General features: G+C 45.8%; 1 protein-coding gene across 1 annotated transcript in view; it reads left to right on the top strand.

Annotated features, from left to right (window-relative positions):
• Positions 1 to 118: 118 nt before the first annotated feature.
• The window catches only part of ETFA (electron transfer flavoprotein subunit alpha), a 48,988-nt gene continuing 26,498 nt past the window's right edge, over positions 119 to 22,608 (top strand). The window contains exons 1-9 of the mRNA XM_084869271.1: positions 119 to 304; positions 10,843 to 10,989; positions 13,607 to 13,688; positions 13,787 to 13,869; positions 14,587 to 14,686; positions 16,348 to 16,458; positions 17,295 to 17,396; positions 18,318 to 18,386; positions 19,483 to 19,565. Coding sequence (XP_084725397.1) covers positions 266 to 304; positions 10,843 to 10,989; positions 13,607 to 13,688; positions 13,787 to 13,869; positions 14,587 to 14,686; positions 16,348 to 16,458; positions 17,295 to 17,396; positions 18,318 to 18,386; positions 19,483 to 19,565 — 816 coding nt within the window. The 5' untranslated portion in view covers positions 119 to 265. The remainder of the gene's footprint in view (positions 305 to 10,842; positions 10,990 to 13,606; positions 13,689 to 13,786; positions 13,870 to 14,586; positions 14,687 to 16,347; positions 16,459 to 17,294; positions 17,397 to 18,317; positions 18,387 to 19,482; positions 19,566 to 22,608) is intronic.

The raw sequence follows: 22,608 nt of genomic DNA, 5'->3' as shown, positions 1-22,608 counted from the left end.
GTGGCGTCACCGCGCAGAGGCGTGGCGAGCAGACTCCGGTAGCCCTCCTCCTAAGCCCCGCCCCTCACTCTCCCGCCGTCCCTATTGGCTGCGGGGTTGCCCAATGGGGAATCAGGAGCCGCCCTCTCGTGCTTCTCGCCCGTGGTGTCCGCTCTCGTTCGCGCGTCTCGCGAGCGTTCCCGTGACGGGCTGAGGCGCTGTGGGTCGGGGCGCGCGTCCAGCCGCTGCGAGACGAGGCTGCCTGAGGCGAACGGGAGCCGCGACCATGTTCCGAGCGGTGGCGACAAGGCGGCTGCAAGGGGCGGTGAGGCCCGCCGGGAGGGCGGGGGAAGGGGGGGCGGCCCCTCCAGCCGCCGTCCCTGCGGCGGGGTCGGTGTGGGCGAAGGTCACGGCCCCGCGGACCTGACTGGCGCGCGCGGCCTGGCGGCGGGCCCGCGGCCTGGGGCTGCCCTTGGCGGCTTCCGGCGGCCTGGCGGCCCGGGGTCAGGGCGGGGTGACCCTGAGGCTCTGCCCGGCTCCGCTCGGGGTGCGGGGGCTCCGCTCGGGGTGCGGGTTCACCCGGGGCCCCCAGGTTCTCCCCAGGTGGCGGGGCGCGGGCGGGAGGGGACCTGGCGCCGGGGTGTGTCTGGAAAGGGCTGAAAACTCGAACGCGGGGGCCGGTGGCGGGGCCGGGGGACCCCCGGGCGCGAGGAGGGTGCTGTGGGCGCCGGGCTCGGCCGGCCCGCTGCGCCGCGTCGAGGTGCCTCTCGAACCCGGGACCCCCTCAGTCCGCAGGCCGACGCTCTAACCACTGAGCCACACCGGTTTCGGCTGCCGGTGCTTTTTTCCGTGCGTTCTCCCCGGTTCTCGCTGTCAGAAGCCGGCGGGATGGTGTCGTCCCGGTGCGGTGGGGGCAGCGCGAGGAGGGCCTCTGGCTCCAGGGCTCCCGTCTGCGGGGGGTGAGGGGTGGGGAGGGGTCACGAGCGGCCTGACCTTCGGGCTTCCCGGGCTTCCCCGCCGGCCGTGACAGGGCTGCGGTCTCCTAGACATCCGTGCAGAGGCCCTTTGCTTACGGCCTCTTTTATTCCATAAAAACAAAAGTGAAAACTCCCCAACCTCCCATCCCCGCCACTAAGGTCAGACCCGTCCTTCAGTCCGAGTTCATTTTTCCCCCCAGGAGGTTTTTTTTTTTTTATCCTCAAAAGCTGTAGACAAATAAGTTAACATCGTGGGTTTGGGAAAATTCCAGGTGTCAGAGCCAGATCACAGAACACACACACAGAACACACACACACACACACACACACATTCCAGCTATCAGAGCCAGATCACAGAATACACACAGAACACACACACACACACACACACACACACACACACACACACATTCCAGCTATCAGAGCCAGATCACAGAATACACACAGAACACACACACACACACACACACACACACACACATTCCAGCTATCAGAGCCAGATCACAGAATACACACACACAAATTCCAGCTATCAGAGCCAAATCACAGAACACACACACACACACACACACACACAAATTCCAGCTATCAGAGCCAGATTACAGAATACACCCAGAACACACACACACACACACACACACACACACACATTCCAGCTATCAGAGCCAAATCACAGAACACACACAGAACACACACACACACACACAAATTCTAGGTATCAGAGCCAGATCACAGAACACACACACACACACACACACAAATTCCAGCTATCAGAGCCAGATCACAGAACACACACACACACACACACACACAAATTCTAGGTATCAGAGCCAGATCACAGAACACACACACACACACACACACAAATTCCAGCTATCAGAGCCAAATCACAGAACACACACACACACACACACACACACACAAATTCCAGCTATCAGAGCCAAATCACAGAACACACACACACACACACACACACACACACACAAATTCTAGGTATCAGAGCCAGATCACAGAACACACACACACACACACATTCCAGGTATCAGAGCCAGATCACAGAACACACACACACACACACACACACAAATTCCAGCTATCAGAGCCAGATCACAGAATACACACAGAACACACACACACACACACACACACACACACATTCCAGGTATCAGAGCCAGATCACAGAACACACACGCACGCACGCACACACACATGCGCACACACCGTGGGCACGTGAAATAAATTGCGGTGGGAGAACTTAGGGTGCTCAGCTCCCTGGGGGGGTGTGTCTTTCTCAGCCTGACTTGGATCGGCTTGAGGACATTGTGGTTCCCAGTGGCTGCACACAGCAGTCAGCGCTGTGTGTGTGAGTTCAGTGACAGCCGTCAGCGCAGTGTGTGTAAGTTCCCAGCTACAGCCGTCAGCACGGTGTGTGTGAGTTCAGTGACAGCCGTCAGCGCTGTGTGTGTGAGTTCAGTGACAGCAGACAGTGCGGTGTGTGTGAGTTCAGTGACAGCCGTCAGCGCTGTGTGTGTGAGTTCAGTGACAGCAGACAGTGCGGTGTGTGTGAGTTCAGTGACAGCCGTCAGCGCTGTGTGTGTGAGTTCAGTGACAGCAGACAGTGCAGTGTGTGTGAGTTCAGTGACAGCAGTCAGCGCTGTGTGTGTGAGTTCAGGGGAGGGCTGTTCCCTGTCGGTGACTGTTGTTCGCCAGGGATGTTGCTCCGCCGTCAGGCTGCATGCAGCTTCTGAAGATGGGTTTGCGGGGACGTACACGGGAGCCACTGTGCCCTGATATGTGAGGCAGGGCCTCGCCTGGTTCTCACTGGACTTGGCTGCAGTCTTAGCGTCTGTGGTCTGAGGAGCGATCCACTGCAATCTGATTCCAGCATTCCTCCTTTAAAAAAAAAAAAAAAATATATATATATATATATATATATATATATATATATATATATATATATATATATATATTGGGTCGGCAGCTAAGTAATTGCGGGTTTCACACATATATGGCTTCAGTTGAATTTTTAGTTTGCAGACGTAGTACAAATGTAAAACACATTTTGTTATTTGATAGTTGGCTATTCAGCTGTTAATCAGTAAAAAAAGTTTTTTGATCTGTTTTGTAGTTTTCGTTTGGTGTTCGTTGAAAAATGGAAAATCAAAAGAAACATTTTCGTCATATTTTGCTTTTTTATTTCCGCAAAGGGAAAAGGCATCGCAAGCTCATAAAAAGTTATGTGCTGTTTATGGTGACGAAGCCTTAAAAGAACGGCAGTGTCAAAATTGGTTTGCCAAATTTCGTTCTGGTGATTTTTCACTCAAAGATGAAAAACGCTCTGGTCGTCCAGTTGAAGTTGATGACGCCCTAATCAAAGCAATAATCAATTCAGACTGTCACAGTACAACACGTGAGATTGCAGAGAAGCTTCATGTATCACATACATGCATTGAAAATCACTTAAAATTACTTAGCTATGTTCAAAAACTCGATACATGGGTTCCTCACGAACTGAAAGAATCACAGTTAACGCAACGCATTAGCAGCTGCGATTTGCTAAAGAAACGTAATGAAAATGATCCATTTTTAAAACGACTGATAACTGGCGATGAAAAATGGGTTGTTTACAACAATATCAAGCGGAAAAGATCGTGGAGCAGGCCAGGTGAACCAACTCAAACAACATCAAAAGCTGATATTCATCAAAAGAAGGTTTTGTTATCAGTTTGGTGGGATTACAAAGGAATTGTCTACTTTGAACTCTTACCACCCAACCGAACGATCGATTCTGATGTCTACATTGAACAACTAACGAAATTAAACAATGCAGTTGAAGAAAAGCGGCCCGAATTGACAAATCGAAAAGGTGTTGTATTCCATCATGACAATGCAAGGCCACACACATCTTTGGTCACTCGGCAAAAATTAATGGAGCTTGGTTGGGATGTTTTGCCACATCCACCATATAGTCCTGACCTTGCACCATCTGATTACTTTTTGTTTCGATCTTTACAAAACTCCTTGAATGGTAAAAATTTCAATAATGATGATGATGTCAAATCGTACCTGATTCAGTTTTTTGCTAATAAAAAACAGAAGTTTTTTGAACGTGGGATTATGATGCTGCCTGAAAGATGGCAAAAGGTCATTGATCAAAATGGGCAATACATTACAGAATAAAGTTATTTAGTTCCATGAAAAAATTGTCTTTGATTTTCTTTAAAAAATCCGCAATTACTTAGTTGCCGACCCAATATATATGTAATATGTATATATATATAATATGTATATATATATGTATGTGTGTGTGTATATATATATATTTTATTGATTTTTCACAGAGGAAGGGAGAGAGATAGCCAGAAATGTCGATGAGAGAGAAATATCGACCAGCTGCCTCCCGCACCCCCCCGTAATGCCCCCCACCGGGGATGTGCCCGCAACCAATGTACATGCCCTTGACCGGAATCGAACCCAGGACCCCTCAGTCTGCAGACCGACGCTCTACCCACTGAGCCAAACCGGCTTCGGCTGCGCATTCCAGCTTCCTATTCTTCCTATTCCATCTCCTTCCTGCTCATGTGTGCGTGCATTTATGGACATGTGGGTCCCCGTTTTACTTAGTAGGTGACACCGTTATTACGCTCTTAAAATGTTAGAAGCTCCAGTTGTCCCGTGTTCTAACATGGAGCCCCTTCCCTCTGGCCCCTGTGTCCTTATATTTACGACTAGAGGCCCGATGCACGAAATTCGTGCAAGAACAGCCTTCCTTCCCTCGCAGCCCCAGCTTAATCGGGAAGGTTTTCCGGTCTAATTAGCGTATTACGCTTTTATTGTTATAGATCAGTGTTTCCCAAAGTGCGGTACGCGTACCCCCAGGGGTGCGGGAAGAGTCTGGTGAGGGCACACGTTGCACCAGAGTTTGGTGGGGATTCGCACTGCCCCGTGCTTAGCTGCGCCTGATTCTACGTTCTCATGAGTACGAGGGGTCCTCAGCGTTACGAAAATTATAGAAGGGGTACACATGTCAAAAGTTTGGGAAACACTGTTATAGATTGTTATAAATGTCCTAAAGTCAAACTAGTGTAGCTGAAATCCCCACTCTTGAAACTTAACACCACTGAACTGTACACTTAGAATGGTTAAGATGGTTAATTTTTTTTTGTTTTTTTTTCTACCACAATTATTAAAAAAGAAAAAAGGAAACACCTTCAACCGTTAGACTGTAAGCTGAGTGACTCGTCCTTGGTATCTAAGTTCATTGCCAGCGCTGACTTCTTTGTGCCCTTGAACAGAGTCCTTCACCTTGAGGGCTGCTCAGGGTCACCTGCTAAGGAAGGTGGCCTTTTACAGGAGAGGAACGGAGGGAGCACTGCCATCAGTTAGCATTCTTGCAGGAATAACAATCCGAGTTATTCCTGTTCTTTTACTCGTTTGCGTTTGGAATTAATCTGTTGGCTAGTAGAATACCAAAGAGACACGTTCTGTGGAGAGTGAAGCAACAGTTTTCAAGGTCGTCGGCGTGTCCCTGTGCCTGTGCTCAGTGCCCGACGGAAGGCGTGTCTGTCCTGAAACTTGTGAAGGAACCCGGCGGCTTTCAGAGTCCAGGGCTTAGCGCTGATGGATGAGATCGAACTCTATAATTCACATGCAAATTTCAGTTTCTCTTAAAAAGAAGGAGAGCCCATTTTGATGCGGTTCTAGAAAGATTTATTGCACAAGGTGAATTCCATAAGATGATGCTTTGCTGCCTGCCAGTGTGTCTGCTAAGGGTCTTGTCCGTTTTTAAAGGGAAGTGAATTAACTGTGTTTTTAATATTAGAATCAATGTCATATGACATTTCTACTTATGAGTACAGGTTACCATGTTTCATTATGAAAGGTTTAAGTAAGTTATTTAGTTTAAGTACAGGAATGTACGACGTATTTTATTACAAAGTAGATAGGTTAAAAGATAGACAGGTGATATATTCATCTTTTCAGTAGAGCTTGAAGAGACTATCAGTTATTCCTGCTTCTAAATTTTCTTCTTTTTTAAAAAAAACTATATTTTATTGATTTTATACAGAGAGGAAGGGAGAGAGATAGAAAGCTAGAAACATCGATGAGAGAGAGTCATCGATCAGCTGCCTCTTGCACACCCCCTACTGGGGATATGCCCGCAACCAAGGTACATGCCCTTGACCGGAATTGAACCCGGGTCCCTTCAGTCCCCAAGCCGACGCTCTATCCATTGAGCCAAACCGGTCTCGGCTAAATTTTCTAGTGAAGGAGCAAAAGACCCTCCTACCCATCCCCTCCTCACCATACCCCACTTACTTTATATATATATATATATATATATTTTTTTTTTTAATCGATTTTTTACAGAGAGGAAGGGAGAAGGAGAGAGAGTTAGAAACATCGATGAGACAGGAACATAGACCAGCTGCTTCCTACACCCCCCCCCCCCCACTGGGGATGTGCCCGCAACCAAGGCACATACCCTTGACCGGAATCGAACCCGGGACCTTTTAGTCCGAATACCGACGCTCTATCCACTGAGCCACACTGGTTTTGGCCCCATTTACTTTTTTTTTTTTATTTTTTATTTTTTTTTATTTATTTAATAAGTTTTTATTTTTCATATTATTACAAATGTCCCCCCCCCCACCATTGCTCTCCTCCACCAGGTTCCCACCCCACCCTCTGCCCTTTCCCCTCTCCCCATTGTCCTCATCCATAGGTGCACAGTTTATGTTCAGTCTCTTCCCACGCCCCCCTCTCCCCTTTTCCCCAAGAATCGTCAGTTCACTCCCCTTCCATACCTCTGATTCTATTATATTCAACAGTTAATATTGTTCATCAGATTTTTTTAATTTCCTTGGTTTTTAGATTCACTTGTTGATAATTACGTATTTGTTGTTCATAATTTTTATCTTTGTTTACTTTCTCTTCTGAAAGAACCCCCTTCAGCAATTCATATAATTCTGGTTTGGTGGTGATGAACTCCTTTAGCTTTTTTTTATTAGTGAAGCTCTTTATCTGGCCTTCGATTCTGAGTGATAGCTTTGCTGGGTAGCTTATTTTTGGCTGTAGGTTCTTGCTATTCATCACCTTGAATATTTCTTGCCATTCCCTTCTGGCCTGCATGGTTTCTGTTGAGAAGTCAGCTGACAATCGTATAGGTGCTCCTTTATAAGTTACTACCTTCTTTGCTCTTGCTTCTTTTAGTATTCTCTCTTTATCTTTTGCTCTTGGAATTTTAATAATGATGTGTCTCGGTGTGGTCCTCTTTGGATTCCTTTTGTTTGGAGTTCTGTGCGCTTCCTGGACTTGTAAGTCAAATTCTTTCACCATGTGGGGGAAGTTTTCTGTCACTATTTCTTTCAGTATGTTTTCGATATCTTGCTCTCTCTCATCTTCTGGAACCCCCATAATTCTGATGTTGGTTCGCTTGAAGTTGTCCCAGAGGTTTCTTACATTATCTTCAATTTTCTGGATTCTCTTGCCTTCTAGCTTCTGTGGAGGAGTGTCTTCTGGCTCTTTATGTTCCAAATCTTTGACTTGATTCTTGCGATCTTCCCTTCTGTTTTTAGGACTCTGTAGAATATTTTTTATTTCAGACAATGTATTCTTTATTTCTTGTTGATCCCTTATCATTTCTTGTTGACTCCTTATTAATTCTAGTTGATCTCTTTTCATATCCTCATAGGCCTTATCCATCTTTTCTAGGAAATTCTTGAAAAACCTTATAAGCGTAGATTTGAACTCTATATCCAGGCGCTTTTTGTCCTCCATTTCTTTCGTTTGTGATCTATTTTGTTGTCGCATTTCGCAGTTACAGATGGGACGGGGTTTCAGGGTGGAGCCTGCAGCTTTGGCTTCCGTCAGCCCCGCCCTATGCGGGTCCTTCAGTGCTCGCTGCCGGCGCCTCTGAGAGAAAGGTGCCCTTGATTTTCGCCTGCTGCCAAACAGTCTATGCTCTCCCACAATGAGCCCGGTATTGGGGTTCAGTTCAGTTGGAAGTGGAGTTGGAGGTGGCGTTCACAGCAGTCTGGAGCCCCAGTCTCCTTCCCGTCAGGGCAATCCCGCGGCACAGCCGACCGTCCCTTCTCTGGGGGCAGTGTGCGCGCCTCCGGGACCTCCTTTCTCCGCTACCCCGGGGTTCCACCTTACAGCCCAGCTCCCTCTGGCTGAGCCTGAGTCCCCGGGGTCTGGCCTAGAACGGGGGTTCAGAGCAGTCAGGGGCCCAGCACAGTCGGAGTTTTATCTCCTTTCCGCTAGGGAACGCCCGCCAGGCACTCGGCCTCCCTCCTCTCCGGCTCCGTCCTCTTCGCGTGCGCCGCGTGTCTCCGTACCTTAGGCTTTTACAGCTCCTCCGTGCTTCCTTCTGGTTTTCTCCTTGCTTCTTGTTGTAGGATTTCCAGTCAGTCGACTTTCCTGTAGTTCTGGGTAATGTCCATTTTATATTTTAGTTGTATTTTATTGAAATTGTTGTGTGCGGCTGCGGCTAGTTGCCTACCCGAGCAGCCATCTTGGATTCTCCTTCTGGCCCCATTTACTTTTTAAAGATGTTGGGGGCATGGGTTAGAATTATTCTTACTACTTCCGGTGTCGAGTGTGTTTGTAGGTGAAGCAGGGAGTCAGTTCAGCTTTCTTTGGGCCTCCGACGCCTGTGGGAGTCCAGGGCCTGCAGTTAAAGTGTCCGAACATCTCCTTGGTCGCTTCCAAAGAATGAAAAGCGAAAGCAGCGTCCAAGCCGTTAAGGTGGCCAAGAGAAGGACCAGATGTGGCTGTCGGGCTCGCTCTGACGCGGTGCCGGTGACTGGAAAGAGGCTGGGGGCAGTGTCGCCGTGGAAGTGAGAGCCAGCGTGCGGGAGTGAAGGGGGAAAAGGAGGCAGCAGAGCTGGTGCGTAACGGCCTTATCCTCAGGGGGTTTGGCTCCGAGAGCGCATGGTGACCCCTGACCCCCAGCCTCCGAGGTGACCGCGGGCGACCTCAGAGGGACTGTCAGCTCGGCCCGTTCTGCAGCAAATTCCCTGTGAGCCCGGCAGCGTCTGTGCCGCTCGGTGGCGGGGGGCCTGTGTCTCCCAGGCCTCACCTAAGTCCGGGCGTGGCTGGTTCGGGAAGGAAGGGGGAGCGCGTTTCATGCTTTACTTTGCGAAACTCAGTCTTGTCCGTAGTCTAGATACGTTCTCTAAAAGCACACTGGGGCCGAAACCGGGGTGGCTCAGAGGATAGAGCGTTGGCCTGCGGACTGAAAGGTCCCGGGTTCGATTCCGGTCAAGGGCATGTACCTTGGTTGCGGGCACATCCCCAGTAGGAGGTGTGCAAGAGGCAGCTGATCGGTGATTCTCTCTCATCGATGTTTCTAACTCTCTATCCCTTTCTTTTCCTCTCTGTAAAAAATCAATAAAATATATATTAAAAAATAAGAATAAATAAAAGCACGCTGGGGGCTCTTGTGATTTGACAGCTCTCTGCGTGGTGCAGAGTTTCTGTGCTGGGTGTCCGGAGGGAGGGACGCAGGCCCTTCCTGATGGCTTCAGTTCTCTTGGTGCCAGGATGCGAGGCTCCCTTCTGAGGAGGGAGCAGACAGCAGGGCGGCCGTGGCGGTGGAGAGACAGAGCCAGCACCATTGCCGGCGGCTCTGAGGCCCCAGAATGTGCAGTGACACCATCCACAGGAATTAGCCTTCGTTCACACAGCAGCGCTGTGGGTGGTTTTGTTGTTTTGTTAATCCTCACAGAGGATGCTTTTTTTCATTGCTTTTTCAGAGAGAGTTAGGGAGGAGGAGAGAGAAACATTGATGGGAGAGAGATCCATCGATTGGTTGTCTCCTGTATGCGCCGACCAAGGGCACGCACCAGGGATCAGACCTGCACCTGGCACGTGCCCTGAACTAGGAATTGAACTCGAGACCCTTTGTTGTACAGGCTGACGCTCTAACCACTGAGCACACTGGCCAGGGCTAAGTAGCAGTGTCTTGAAGAGAGAGGGACTCTTTTCTGGGTAGTTAGTTACCTTATTAAGTATTGCAATCATTATCTTTATTATTTTTATTTTATTTATTTATTTATTTATTAAAAAAAATATTTTATTGATTTTGTACAGAGAGGAAGGGAGGGAGATAGAGAGTTAGAAACATCGATGAGAGAGAGTCATCGATCAGTTGCCTCTTGCACACCCCCTACTAGGGATATGCCTGCAACCAAGGTCCATGCCCTTGACCGGAATCGAACCCGGGTCCCTTCAGTCCCCAAGCCGACGCTCTATCCATTGAGCTAAACCGGTTTCGGCTGCAATCATTATCTTTAAATATTTAAGATTCTGGCTCTTTTTCTCCATAAGAAAGAGGACCCTTGAATGGTGCATACGGTAAAATAACAGTGACTTCTGCTTAAGAACCTTTTCAGTAATGGAGCTGTACATTTTACATCTTTTGTTGTTATTGTACTTTTTGAAGATTTTAGGGTTATTGGACTTTTGAGCTGAAAAAGGGCCTTAAAATGCCTATTTTTTTTTTTTTTGACCGTGAGTGTAATAGGTAGTAGTTTGTTCCCTACTTTGATACTAACATGTTCTGCTTAAGGATTTAGTTTATATGTACATTGAGTTTCTCCTGGAACATAGATTAATGAGAAAACTATTTTGAAGTAATTTTCAAAATTTTCTAACAGTAGAATACTGTTAGAATACTAATTTTTGCATTTTTGTCTTTATTAGTTATGGATATTAGTAATAGAGTGGTAGACACAATAGTCTAGTGTTTGCTACTGAGTGTTTTTATGAATACATTTAGGAACTGAATATTGTGTACATTTTCTTTAAAGCACACATGCTTAACAATCAGTAAAAAAAAACGTGTTTTGTAAGATCCTTTTCCATTCTCTCCCTCTCTCAGGCCACATTGCTTCGATTTCAGAGCACGCTGGTGATCGCTGAGCACGCCAACGATGCCATAGCACCCATTACCCTAAACACCATCACGGCAGCCACACGCCTGGGCGGGGACGTGTCCTGCTTAATAGCCGGACCCAAGTGTGACAAGGTGAGACGTTTTTAAGGTCAATCATAGCAAATCTAATCTCCATCAAGGGACAGGGAAAGACGGCCGCGGAGAATTATGGGGAGGACCGTAACCCAAACTGGGCTCTGATCCTCACTAAGTGGCCAGTGTCACACCATTACCAGGCGCGAAGAAACCAGGTTTGCCCGCTAAGCATTTCATCTTTTGAAACGAGGGAGAGTGCTTGATTTAGTTCCCCTGGCACCATCGCGTGCCATCAGGTACCAAGGAGAAGGATAATGTTTGAGTCCCCTTCGAGGTTAATTGCCGATTCCTTTTTTGTGGTGATGAATATACTTGCTAATTGCTTTTAATTCCTGAAAGTGGTAAGTCTGGACAGAGCACCGGGCGTGCTCCTTTAGTTGGTGTGGGAACTCAAATGGAAGCAGCACTGTGCCTTCCAGGTGACAGCTGGTGTGAAAAGACGTCCTTCGTTTTGGTTGTGGCAATAAGACAGCGGCCGCCCCCTCCTGGTGGGCAGGGTCTGGCCACGGCCGCGGTGCAGGTCAGATTGTGCTTCAATGACGCCCATGCGGCTGGGCTTCCGGGAGGGGGCCCCGCCCACCCCACTCGGGGCGTGGAGGGTGTGGTCGGGGCTGGGACCTAGAGAACAGCTTCTGGGGGAGACAGTTCCTTTTCTGTTGACATAAATTTACTTTTTTTTTTTTTTAAATATGTATTTTATTGATTTTTTACAGAGAGGAAGGGAGAGGGATAGAGAATTAGAAACATCGATGAGAGAGAATTATCGATCAGCTGCCTCTTGCACACCCCCTACTGGGGATGTGCCAGCAACCAAGGTACATGCCCTTGACCGGAATTGAACCTGGGACCCTTCAGTCTGCAGGCTGACGCTCTATCCACTGAGCCAAACCGATCTCGGCCAGAAATTTACTTTTTAGCAAATGCCGTTGGTTGGTGCAGACCCTGTGGTATGATAGGTTCAGCATGATAGTGTCGCTTCTAGTTTCTTCCTGACCCTGTATCTTTTTCTTTTTTTAATATATTTTATTGATTTTTTTACAGAGAGGAAGGGAGAGAGATAGAGAGTTAGAAACATCGATCAGCTGCCTCCTGCACATCCCCTATTGGGGACATGCTCACAACCAAGACACATGCCCTTGACCAAAATCTAACCTGGGACCCTTCAGTCCGCAGGCCAACGCTCTATCCACTGAGCCACACCGGTTTCAGCTGACCCTGTATCTTTTCTTTTTTTAATATATTTTTATTGATTTTACACAGAGAGGAATTGAGAGGGATAGAGAGTTAGAAACGTCGATGAGAGAGAATCATCGATCAGCTGCCTCTTGCACACCCCCTACTGGGGATGTGCCAGCAACCAAGGTACATGCCCTTCACCTGAATCGAACTTGGGACTTTTCAGTCCGTAGGCCGACGCTCTATCCACTGAGCCACACCGGTGTTGGCTGAAATGAGATTTCTTTTTTACACTATTTTGAGAAAAACCGGAGCAGACATCATCTTCTGTTCCGTTACAATTGTATTGTCCTGTCACGTTCAGTTCTTAAAGAAAGCCAGGCCGTGCCTGTGTGAGGAGACTGCCAGGAGCCCGGGCGGAGCTCCGGTCTGAGCTGGCTGATGTGGCCGTGCATCGGCGGCAGCAGGTGATTCTCTGTAGCAGCGGCAGCGTTTGCTGGGAATAGAGAGGCAGTTTGCCAGAACAGGGCGGCTGCCCTGCCAGCGGTACTTGATTCAGCAGAGGATCCTGCGCACAGCACCCTCTCCCCGCCTCACCTCCTTTGAGGGGGCAGGAGGCACAGCCTTTTATGCCTGCTCATCAGTGAGTCAGCACGGAGGCCAATGAGCAGACAGAAGACAGAGCAGGATTGCTGTGTTCCGTTCAAGCGGAAGCCAGCCGGGCTGTCATTTCAGAGACCGAGAGACGGGCCTTCCAGCTGCCTCTGTAGGGAAGCCTGAGTGGTCCAAAGGCAGAGCCCCATCCTGATCCAAACAAGACAAGAGGAATTAAAACCTGTGTATTTACGATAGATAAATAATGTGAATGGGCAGCACCTCGGTGGCTGCTAGTGAATGGACTGATTGAAGACTTCGGTCTTGCCGGATTCACTGATTTTCATATCAGCAGGTTACCATTGCCACGAAAGGGCTGTGGCTGTCACCACTGTGGCTGGTTCTGTTCCATGCCCCTAGGAGCCCCGAGTTGCAGTTGTTGCTGTGAGAGACAAAGAGAACCTGAGCCGAAACCGGTTTGGCTCAGTGGATAGAGCATTGACCTACGGACTGAAAGGTCCCAGGTTCGATTCTGATCAAGGGCATGTACCTTGGTTGCGGGCACATCCCCGGTAGGGGTATGCAAGAGGTAGCTGGTCGATGTTTCTCTCTCATCGACGTTTCTAGCTCTCTATCTCTCTCCCTTTCTCTCTGTTAAAAATCAATAAAATATATTTTTTTAAAAAAAGATCAATCGACATAGATTTTCTTTGTGAAAGGGTATGCATATCTCTGATAAGGATTCTTACAACTGCCCTTTAAGGACGTAGGCTCAGTTGATGCTTGTGGTGGTGGCTGTTTGCATCATTCCATAAGATGGATAATGAACAACTTTTAATCCCAGGTGGCACAAGACCTCTGCAAAGTAGCCGGTGTCGCCAAAGTCCTGGTGGCTCAGCACGATGCGTTCAAGGGCCTGCTTCCAGGTAGGCGTTTCCGGTGGGCAAGAACGGAATGTCTCACTGATGAATGTATGCCATGGAAATATTAGGAAATCTATTGATCAGATGCGTTTGATTCTCAGAGGAGCTGACACCATTGGTTTTGGCAACTCAGAAGCAGTTCAATTACACCCACATCTGCGCGGGAGCGTCCGCCTTCGGGAAGGTGAGAGGTGAGGGGCGGGCTCTGATGCCACTCTCAGAGGGGTTAGGTTTCATTGTGCGGAAACCACATCAGACTTCGTCTCCATAGCTCATCTTGGCTTTCTTTTTTTTTTTTTTTTAATATACTTAATTGATTTTTTACATTGAGGACGAGAGAGGGATAGAGACTTAGAAACATCGATGAGAGAGAAACATCCATCAGCTGCCTCCTGCACACCTCCTACTGGGGATGTGCCCGCAACCAAGGTACATGCCCTTGACCGGAATCGAACCTGGGACCCCTCAGTCCACAGACCGATGCTCTATGCACTTAGCCAGACCGGTCTCGGCAACAAATATATTCTTAATTTGAGAATTTTACTATTCTTCTAAATATTTTCTTGTTTGTTCTCATCTAAACTCAGTAATGCATAACTGTCACACTTTGTAAGTGATGTTCATTAAAGCAGATATCATCTCATAATTCAACTTGTTAAGGTGGTTTATTAACATGTAAAACTCATAATTTTTTAATGTAGTTAGAGTCATGATAGACTCTTATTTAATACAAAGACTGTACAAAAGTTGTGCTTGAAATTGTGTCTAAAGGCATATGTGAAATGTAAAACATTTGGATTAAAATTTCTATAGAATATGCATTTAGAGAATGTTATCGCTGGAAGTTTGTAGCCATTCATCGGCACGTGTGTATATAACTTACTGCTTGTTTTGCTTTTAGAACCTTCTGCCCAGAATAGCAGCCAAACTTGATGTCGCCCCAATTTCTGACATCATTGCAATCAAGTCACCTGACACGTTTGTGAGGACTATTTATGCAGGTGGGTAATTTACAACAATGTTAAATGTTTGTAAATTTTACAGGCAGGAATTCATCTCGAAGTCAGGATTTTTTATTTTTTTTTATTTTATTTTTTTTAAATCATACACGTGCTTTGAATGGACCCTCTTAAAAGTTCCTGAGAAGCATCTTCGCGTTGTGGCTAGACCAGGACAGGACATTCTCTGACAGATCAGAGCACGGGTCTTTCCTTCCTGGTCATTCAGCTTACGGAGGGAGGTTTCTCCAGTGTCAGTGAGAATTCAGTACAGGTGTAAGTGACACCTGGAAAAGCAACACTTCCTTTTTTGTTCTTTTTTTTTTTTTAAAAAATAGCATTTTCAGTCTTCTTTGCTGCTTCCCTTCCATTTCCATCTGTGCTAAGAAATTCATTTCAGTGTCTCTCTGGTTGGGCTAAGCACCCTAGCTGTGAGTTCTTTCTGGTTGGAGTTGTGCGTTTCAAGATAAATGGTCACTCTCCAATCAGACCTTTCATTTTTAGTAGTGTTTGAAGGGGAGTATCTGGTCACAGTTTAGGTCTTTTTAAAAATATATATTTATTGCTTTTTAAAAAAATATATTTTATTGATTTTTTACAGAGAGGAAGAGAAAGGGATAGAGAGTTAGAAACATCGATGAGAGAGAATCATCGATCAGGTGCCTCCTGCACACCTCCCACTGGGGATGTGCCCGCAACCAAGGTACATGCCCTTGACCGGAATCCAACCTGGGACCTTTCAGTCCACAGGTTGACGCTCTATCCACTGAGCCACACCGGTTTTGGCACAGTTTAGGTCATTCTTAATGTGATTGCTAATTCCTAAGAAAAGTCCCAAAACCTTTTAAAATCCCTATCACACTTCTTACTCTTCTTTTCAAAAATATTTCCACTGGTTTTTAGAGAGAGGAATGGAGAGGAAGAGAGAAAAACATCAGTGCGAGAGGGCAGCATTGCTTGGCTGCCTCCTGCATGCCCACGACGGGGATGGAGCCCACAACCCCAGGCATGTGCCCAGACCGGGAATCGAACCAGCAACCCTTCGGCGCATGGGAAGATGGCAACCAGCTGTGCCACTCTGGCCAGGGCCACTCTTCCTGTTCTTTGTGTCCTGCCATCTTTCCACTTCTCTCCTCCCTTCGCATGCAGAGCACTTCATTCTTCAGAGGTTGCAGCTCACACTGTGCGGTTACTGATTGTGTAGTTTCTGGAGGACGAGGCTTTTCTTTACACTCCTTGTAGGAAACGTGTGCCGTGTCCGTGTGGTTCCCTGTTTCAATTACCGTGTTTCCCCGAAAATAAGACATCCTCCGAAAATAAGACCTAGCGCGTGGAAAGATAAGACACCCCCTGAAAATAAGACCTAGCGCAACTTTGGGAGAAAAAATTAATATAAGACACTGTCTTATTTTCGGGGGAACAGGGTAGTTGCTGCTAAGCAGGTCAGCAGGGTGTCCTGTTTTTAAATATATTCACGGTTAAACACTCGTTCTGATAGGTTTCTTCAGCGTTAGGCCTTTCCCCCTGCTCTTAGGAGAGGCAGGAGACACGTGGCCACACTTCTTTCTGCCCCGTGTTTGTGAAGTCAATCCTGAACCAAAGGAATACTTCTTTGTTATCGTTCCTGGTTGTTGTTGTTGTTTAAACAAAACCCTGTATTTCAGGAAATGCTTTATGTACAGTGAAATGTGACGAAAAAGTGAAGGTGTTTTCTGTCCGAGGGACAGCTTTTGAAGCTGCAGCAACAAGTGGAGGCAGTGCCAGCTCTGAAAAGGGTGAGTTTGTTTGTGTTTCTTGTTTTTCTCTTCAGAGAGGAGCATAAGAGATGGGCTCTGGTTAAACTGCTAATGCAGAGAACTTGCAGTGATACTCCTAGTCTTACACAAAAGTAAGAGATGTTTGTGACATCTTTTTCATATCAGATTTGGTACAAGGATAGCTGCTTTGGTAGATCGAAGGGGTGGGAGAGACAGGGCCCATTAAGATTAGTGTGCTACATGGATGTTAAGATTTTTTTTTTAATTTATTAGTTTTTTACAGAGAGGAAGAGAGAGGGATAAATAGAAACATCGATGAGAGAGAATCATCCATCAGCTGCCTTCTGCACACCCACTACTGGGGATGTGCCCGCAACCAAGGTACATGTCCTTGACCGGAATCGAACCCAGGACCCTTCAGTCCGCAGGCCGACGCTCTATCCACTGAGCCACACCGGTTTCGGCGGATGTTAAGATTTTTGTCTTCTCTCACTGTTCCTGCTGTGATACTTGGGAGGGTCTGCATAATGGAAGAATGTAACAGCAAATGTGTGGCCAGTGCTACACTTTAACAGACAGTATCTAATGTGAACTGCATAGACAGGGTTATTGCAGTTTTATAGGTAAACTCGGAATCAGTTGACTTCTCAAAAGGCACACAGCTAATGAGGGAAAGGCTAGAGTCTAGCCCCTTTAGTCTTTCAAAAAATCAGAGAATAAGTGGGAAGCCCCAAAATGTACAGTGACCCACAAACTTACATTTCATGGAATTCTGTGTGTGTTTCTCTTAAAAACTGTTGTTGTACAACTTGAATTCGTAGTCACTGTTTTGTTACGTATATCATTGTGTGTAGCATCGAGTACTTCCCCGGTGGGGATATCAGAGTGGCTGGACCAGAAATTAACCAAAAGTGATCGACCCGAGCTAACTGGCGCCAAAGTGGTGGTATCTGGTGGTAAGTGAGATTTCTAATGCATCGATCTTAAAAGATGATGTCAAGTTCAAATACTTCGATTTTATTGATGTTTATTTTAGAGGAGCACAGATTTTTTTTCCCAAATATGAAAAATAGGTAAGTTGTGAGTATTATTTCCATTTTACCAATTAGGAAAATAAAATCATGGGCTTAATACCCATCTGGGCTTCCTTTTGCCAATCTGTGTCCCTGGCACAAGGGGGGAGCGTAGTGCAGAGCTTATCAACATTACGTGACAACTGAGTGTCTTTGTTGTGTTGCCTGACTTCCACGTTATTCTGAAGCGTGTGGCTGGCTTGTGAGTCATAGGAAGAAGTGGGGGAATCTCAGGTGTGTGGTATGATTCTCACCCTTCACACCACTTTGTCTCCCTTGCTGTGATTTACATGGTCCTTCTCTATGCAAGACTCTGGAAGGTTCTTCACATTTAATATCAACGCTGTTAATGCTGCACAAGCTTGCTTCTTTTTGTATATCATGCTGATAGAAAAAACACACACCCCTTTTATATACTCTGCTACGATTTTAAAATCTTTCCAAAGTGAACATCAAACAAAAGAAGTAAGCTTCCAGACAGCCTTGCACTGACAAGGGGCATTGAGAGGCAATAATTTAACATTTTGAAAAGATGTAGCTGACTCATTTTATCCCTTATTTACTCAAGAAGTGATTATTGAGTAAGAGTTTTGGTTCTAGCAGGAGGACTGATTGAAAGGTCTGTTGTACCGTTAGTTAACTGGTTAGTTCATCACAGCGGTGTGAATGCCTTACGGAAGTATGGGTCATCACCGGGGAGGGGCGTGCTTAAAGTGACCGTTAGGTATTGCTCAGGTATACGAAGTTGCAAAATGGTTGTGGAATGGAGTTTATATTTGCCTCTTTGTTTTCTTTTTTAACGAGGTCGGGGTTTGAAGAGCGGAGAGAACTTTAAGTTGTTATACGATTTGGCCGATCAACTCCACGCTGCAGGTAAGGTTGTTTCCCATTTCATTAGAAATCTTCTTATTATTTCATTTATTTATAGCCTGAAAATTATTTTACTGTTTCCAGTGTTTAAGTTTCTCTCTGAAACAGTTTCTCTTAGTCTCCAAGTTATTTATTTATTTTTATGGAGAGGAAGAGAGAGGGATAGAGAGTTAGAAATATCGATGAGAGAGAAACATCCATCAGTTGCCTCTTGCACATCCCCTACTGGGGATGTGCCTGCAACCAAGGTACATGCCCTTGACCAGAATCGAACCCGGGACCTTTCAGTCCGCAGGCCGACGCTCTATCCACTGAGCCACACCGGTTTCGGCTAGTCTCCAAGTTAATGGCATAGCATTCAGTGAGGAGTGGGCGTCTCCCCTCTTTTTTATTATTTATGCAACACTTAATTGGCCAAATCTTAGCAGTTTCTCCCATTTTGAAGAGAATTTAAATATTAGCGTCAGTGCCTACTTCAGATTCAGGAATGCCCTTGTTTTTCTCTTTATTGGTGGTCTACATAAATCTCTCATACCAATTGAAATGGACATTTAATGTTATTTTAAAATTGAATTTAATCATTTATAGACAAGATAGAACATAGGAGGAGAGAGAGACAGGGAATAGAATTGTGGGTCCCAGCGAGGTCAGAGGATTGTTGGCGTTAGGTCCTGAGGGAAGTCAGGTAGGAAGGGGGGGTCATAGAGAGCCGGCGGAGATGGAAGCTCTCAGGGGACGTTGGTAACGGGAAGGCGGGGCCTGTGGCCATGGGTGTGGCTGAGGTAGCGGAACACACACACACACACACACACACACACACACACACACGGTAACTGGAGGAGAGCCATTTAAGGAACTGAGAATCCAGGGAGTTGAAATCTCCAAGAGTGAAGACTAGTATTTGAGAAAGTGACAATGACCCAGAAGCTGAAAACCATTGAGAAATAAAGGGGCTTAATAGAGTAAGGAGTGGATGACGTAAGACCTTAATAAAATAAATGTCTAACTGTACTGTATCAGTGTTGGTTTTTTTTTATAATTATCAGTGATATCCCAATTAGGCTAAAAAAATAATGACCATCTCCCCTTCCCCCCTCAGTTGGTGCTTCTCGTGCTGCTGTTGATGCTGGCTTTGTTCCCAACGACATGCAAGTCGGACAGACAGGAAAAATAGTAGCACCAGTGAGTATTGCGATCAAATATACGCTCTGCAGAGGTACGTGGGGCTTAGACCTGTGTGCAGGTGGTGAACACTCACCTCAGTGATTTGTGTCCTGGTCCGTGTGCTTAAGCAGCTAGCTGTTACCATGGTGAATGCGTTCCTCACAGGGTCTGGATTTCCGGGACCAGTATATGCTTGGCTGTCCTTACATCCACCATTGCTTTTCAGATTTTTTATATTTGCCTCTTTTTTTTGTGTGTGTGAATATTTTATTGATTTTGTACAGAGAGGAAGGGAGAGAGATAGAGAGCTAGAAACATCGATGAGAGAGAGTCATCGATCAGCTGCCTCTTGCACACCCCCTACCGGAGATATGCCCGCAACCAAGGTACATGCCCTTGACCGGAATCGAACCCGGGACCCTTCAGTCCCCAAGCCGACGCTCTATCCATTGAGCCAAACCGGTCTCGGCTGCTTTTCAGATTTTTTAAAGAATTCATATTATAACATGAAATATAAAATTGGTAAAAGCAGCATCTCAATGCTAAATGGGCTTTATAATTTCACATTGCCATTCATTTGCTATAAAGCTATATATTATAAAATCAACAAAAATAATGAGTCTATAGTAATAATCACTTACAAATAAGTGATACCAGGAAGTGCCTCAGTTAAACCTGTCCAAAACTCACAAAAGAAAAGCTTTGGTTTCACAGTTGAGTCAGTAAAATACGTAATGATCATCACGTTTCTTAGATCAGTGGTCGGCAAACTCATTAGTCAGAAGAGCCGCAGTTTGCCAGCCACTGTCTTAGATGATACAAGTTTTCAGTGAGTAAGATTCTCAGCCACTTTATTTATCGTAATGAGTGGTCTTAATGTATTTAAAAACAAGATACTGCCGAGACGGATTTGGCTCAGTGGATAGAGCGTTGGCCTGCGGACTGAAGGATCCCAGGTTCGATTCTGGTCAAGGGCATGTACCTTAGTTGTGGGCACATCCCCAGTAGGGAGTGTGCAGGAGGCAGCTGAATCAATGTTTCTAACTCTCTCTCTCTCTTTCTGTAAAAAAATCAATAAAATATACTAACCCCCCTCTCCCCCCCCAAAAAACCCAAGATACTGGTATCTCCTGCTTTTTTGAAAGTTTGGGTCAAGCCACTTTGCTTTCACGAAAGTCCTATATTACTATTCGGTTTCGCTTAACAAAGAAATCTGAAGAGGATTTATGACTTTCGTGGGGGGAAAAGTGAAAAGCAAGAATCACATTCAGTGCTTGTGCAGTTAGAGGCAGCGGCGGCCTGCCGGCGAGTGGGGCGCTGTGTTCACTGTCACGTGGGGTTACTTTCGGCTCCAGTGTCACGTGGTTTGGTTTTGTAGCTTGTTGGGGAGGGGGGTCTGGAATTCGCACAAAATTATCCATATGCATTTATGACAGTTGCTTAGTTTTTTGCCACTTGGAAGTTTCCTTGGAACATGCTTTCAGAAAGTGGAAAACCTGAATTGTCACAGCCATTAAAAATCTCTCTCACCTCAGCGCCCCGTTCAAAATTTTCCAATAGTCAAATGGTAAGTATTTTCTTGGAAGTTCGTTTTGTCTTTTGCCCATTTAAAAATTGGATGCTTTGTCTTATAATCTCTTCGTAGGAGTTACATACATAACCCATGTACAAGTTCTTTGTTACATACATGCACCGGGAATATTTTCTCCATGCTGGGGCTTCCCTGCTCATTTTCTGTTTTATTAAATTTTGAATGTACCGTTGGCGAATAGCTTCCCCAGTCAGTAGGTTGTCTGTGTGTTTGGTGTCCTTTGCTGTGAAGACACTTTTTAGTTTGATGCACTCCCATGTGCTTATCTTGTTTGTTTGTTTTCCTTGCCAGAGGAGAAATATATCAGAAAAAATATTGCTAAGGGAAATGTCAGAGATATTATTGCCTATGATTTCTTTTAGGATTTTTATGGTTTCAAGTTTTATATTTAAGTCTCTAATCAATTTGAGTTTATTCTTGTATATGATGTTAGAAGGTGGTCTGGTTTCGTTTTTTGGCATGCATTTGTTCCGTTTTCCCAATACCATTTATAAATAGACTGTCTTTATACGCCAGCATGCTCTCCCCTCCTTTGTTATTTGTTAATTGACCACATAGGTGTGGGTTTATTTCTGGGCTCTTTTTTCTGTTCCGTTGTTCTGTGAGTCTGTTTTTATGCAATACCATGTCGTTTTGATTACCATGGCCTTGTGGTATAGTTCGATATTAGATAGCGTGACCTCCCACTTGGTTTTTCTTTGTCAGGTTTTCTGAGGCTATTCGGGGTCTTTTGTGGTTTTAGGGAAATTTTTGGATTGTGTGTTTTAGTCCAAGGAAAACACCATTGGTGAAAGGAGAATTTTAATAGCCTTTTCAGAAAATGGTGGGTATAGTTCTTGAACGTCACGTCAGAACTTGACAGGCAGTCATTTCGGAAAGGCTATTTCCCGTGGATTCTGAAGTCGTGGCAATGAGCTTCCTTTCTCTCCCACTAACCCCATTGGTCTGGGTGGCACTTTGAGTGGGTCTTTTGCCATCATGCATTGTCTATTTAGAAAATAACCGTTTGCTGAGTTGGCACATCTCCCAGATGTTGACCATATTTTATCACTATCAAAAAATCACATTTACTAATATCACCACTTTGTTGTGGGGTCGAACCCTGGGTTCAAAATAAGACCACCGGAGGCTGATGATTGATTAAAAAAAAAAAAAAAAAGCAGGCAAGGATTTATTGAAAAACTGGCCAGGACAGCCACAAGAGTACCACACGCAGGTGGACTCCACACTACCAACTGCGCTGATCCAGGCGTAGGCAAGTCTTTTTAAAGTTTCAAACCTCAGGAATTTCCCTTTGTTATAAATTCTAAAGGCTGGGAACATTGGAATGTGGCCCTATCTGTATCTTGCTGATAATACAGAAGCAGAACTCAGAGGTTAATCTCTAAAGATTATCTATAGTTTCTACCCCTGACGCTACTGAGTCAGTGGGAATCAATCTCCTGTAACTACCCTATTGTTTAAGAAAGT

The sequence above is a fragment of the Pipistrellus hanaki genome (genome assembly GCF_964339955.1).
Source record: "Pipistrellus hanaki genome assembly, chromosome: 21".
NCBI classification, from domain to species: domain Eukaryota; kingdom Metazoa; phylum Chordata; class Mammalia; order Chiroptera; family Vespertilionidae; genus Pipistrellus; species Pipistrellus hanaki.
This window is presented reverse-complemented; position numbering and strand designations above follow the sequence as displayed.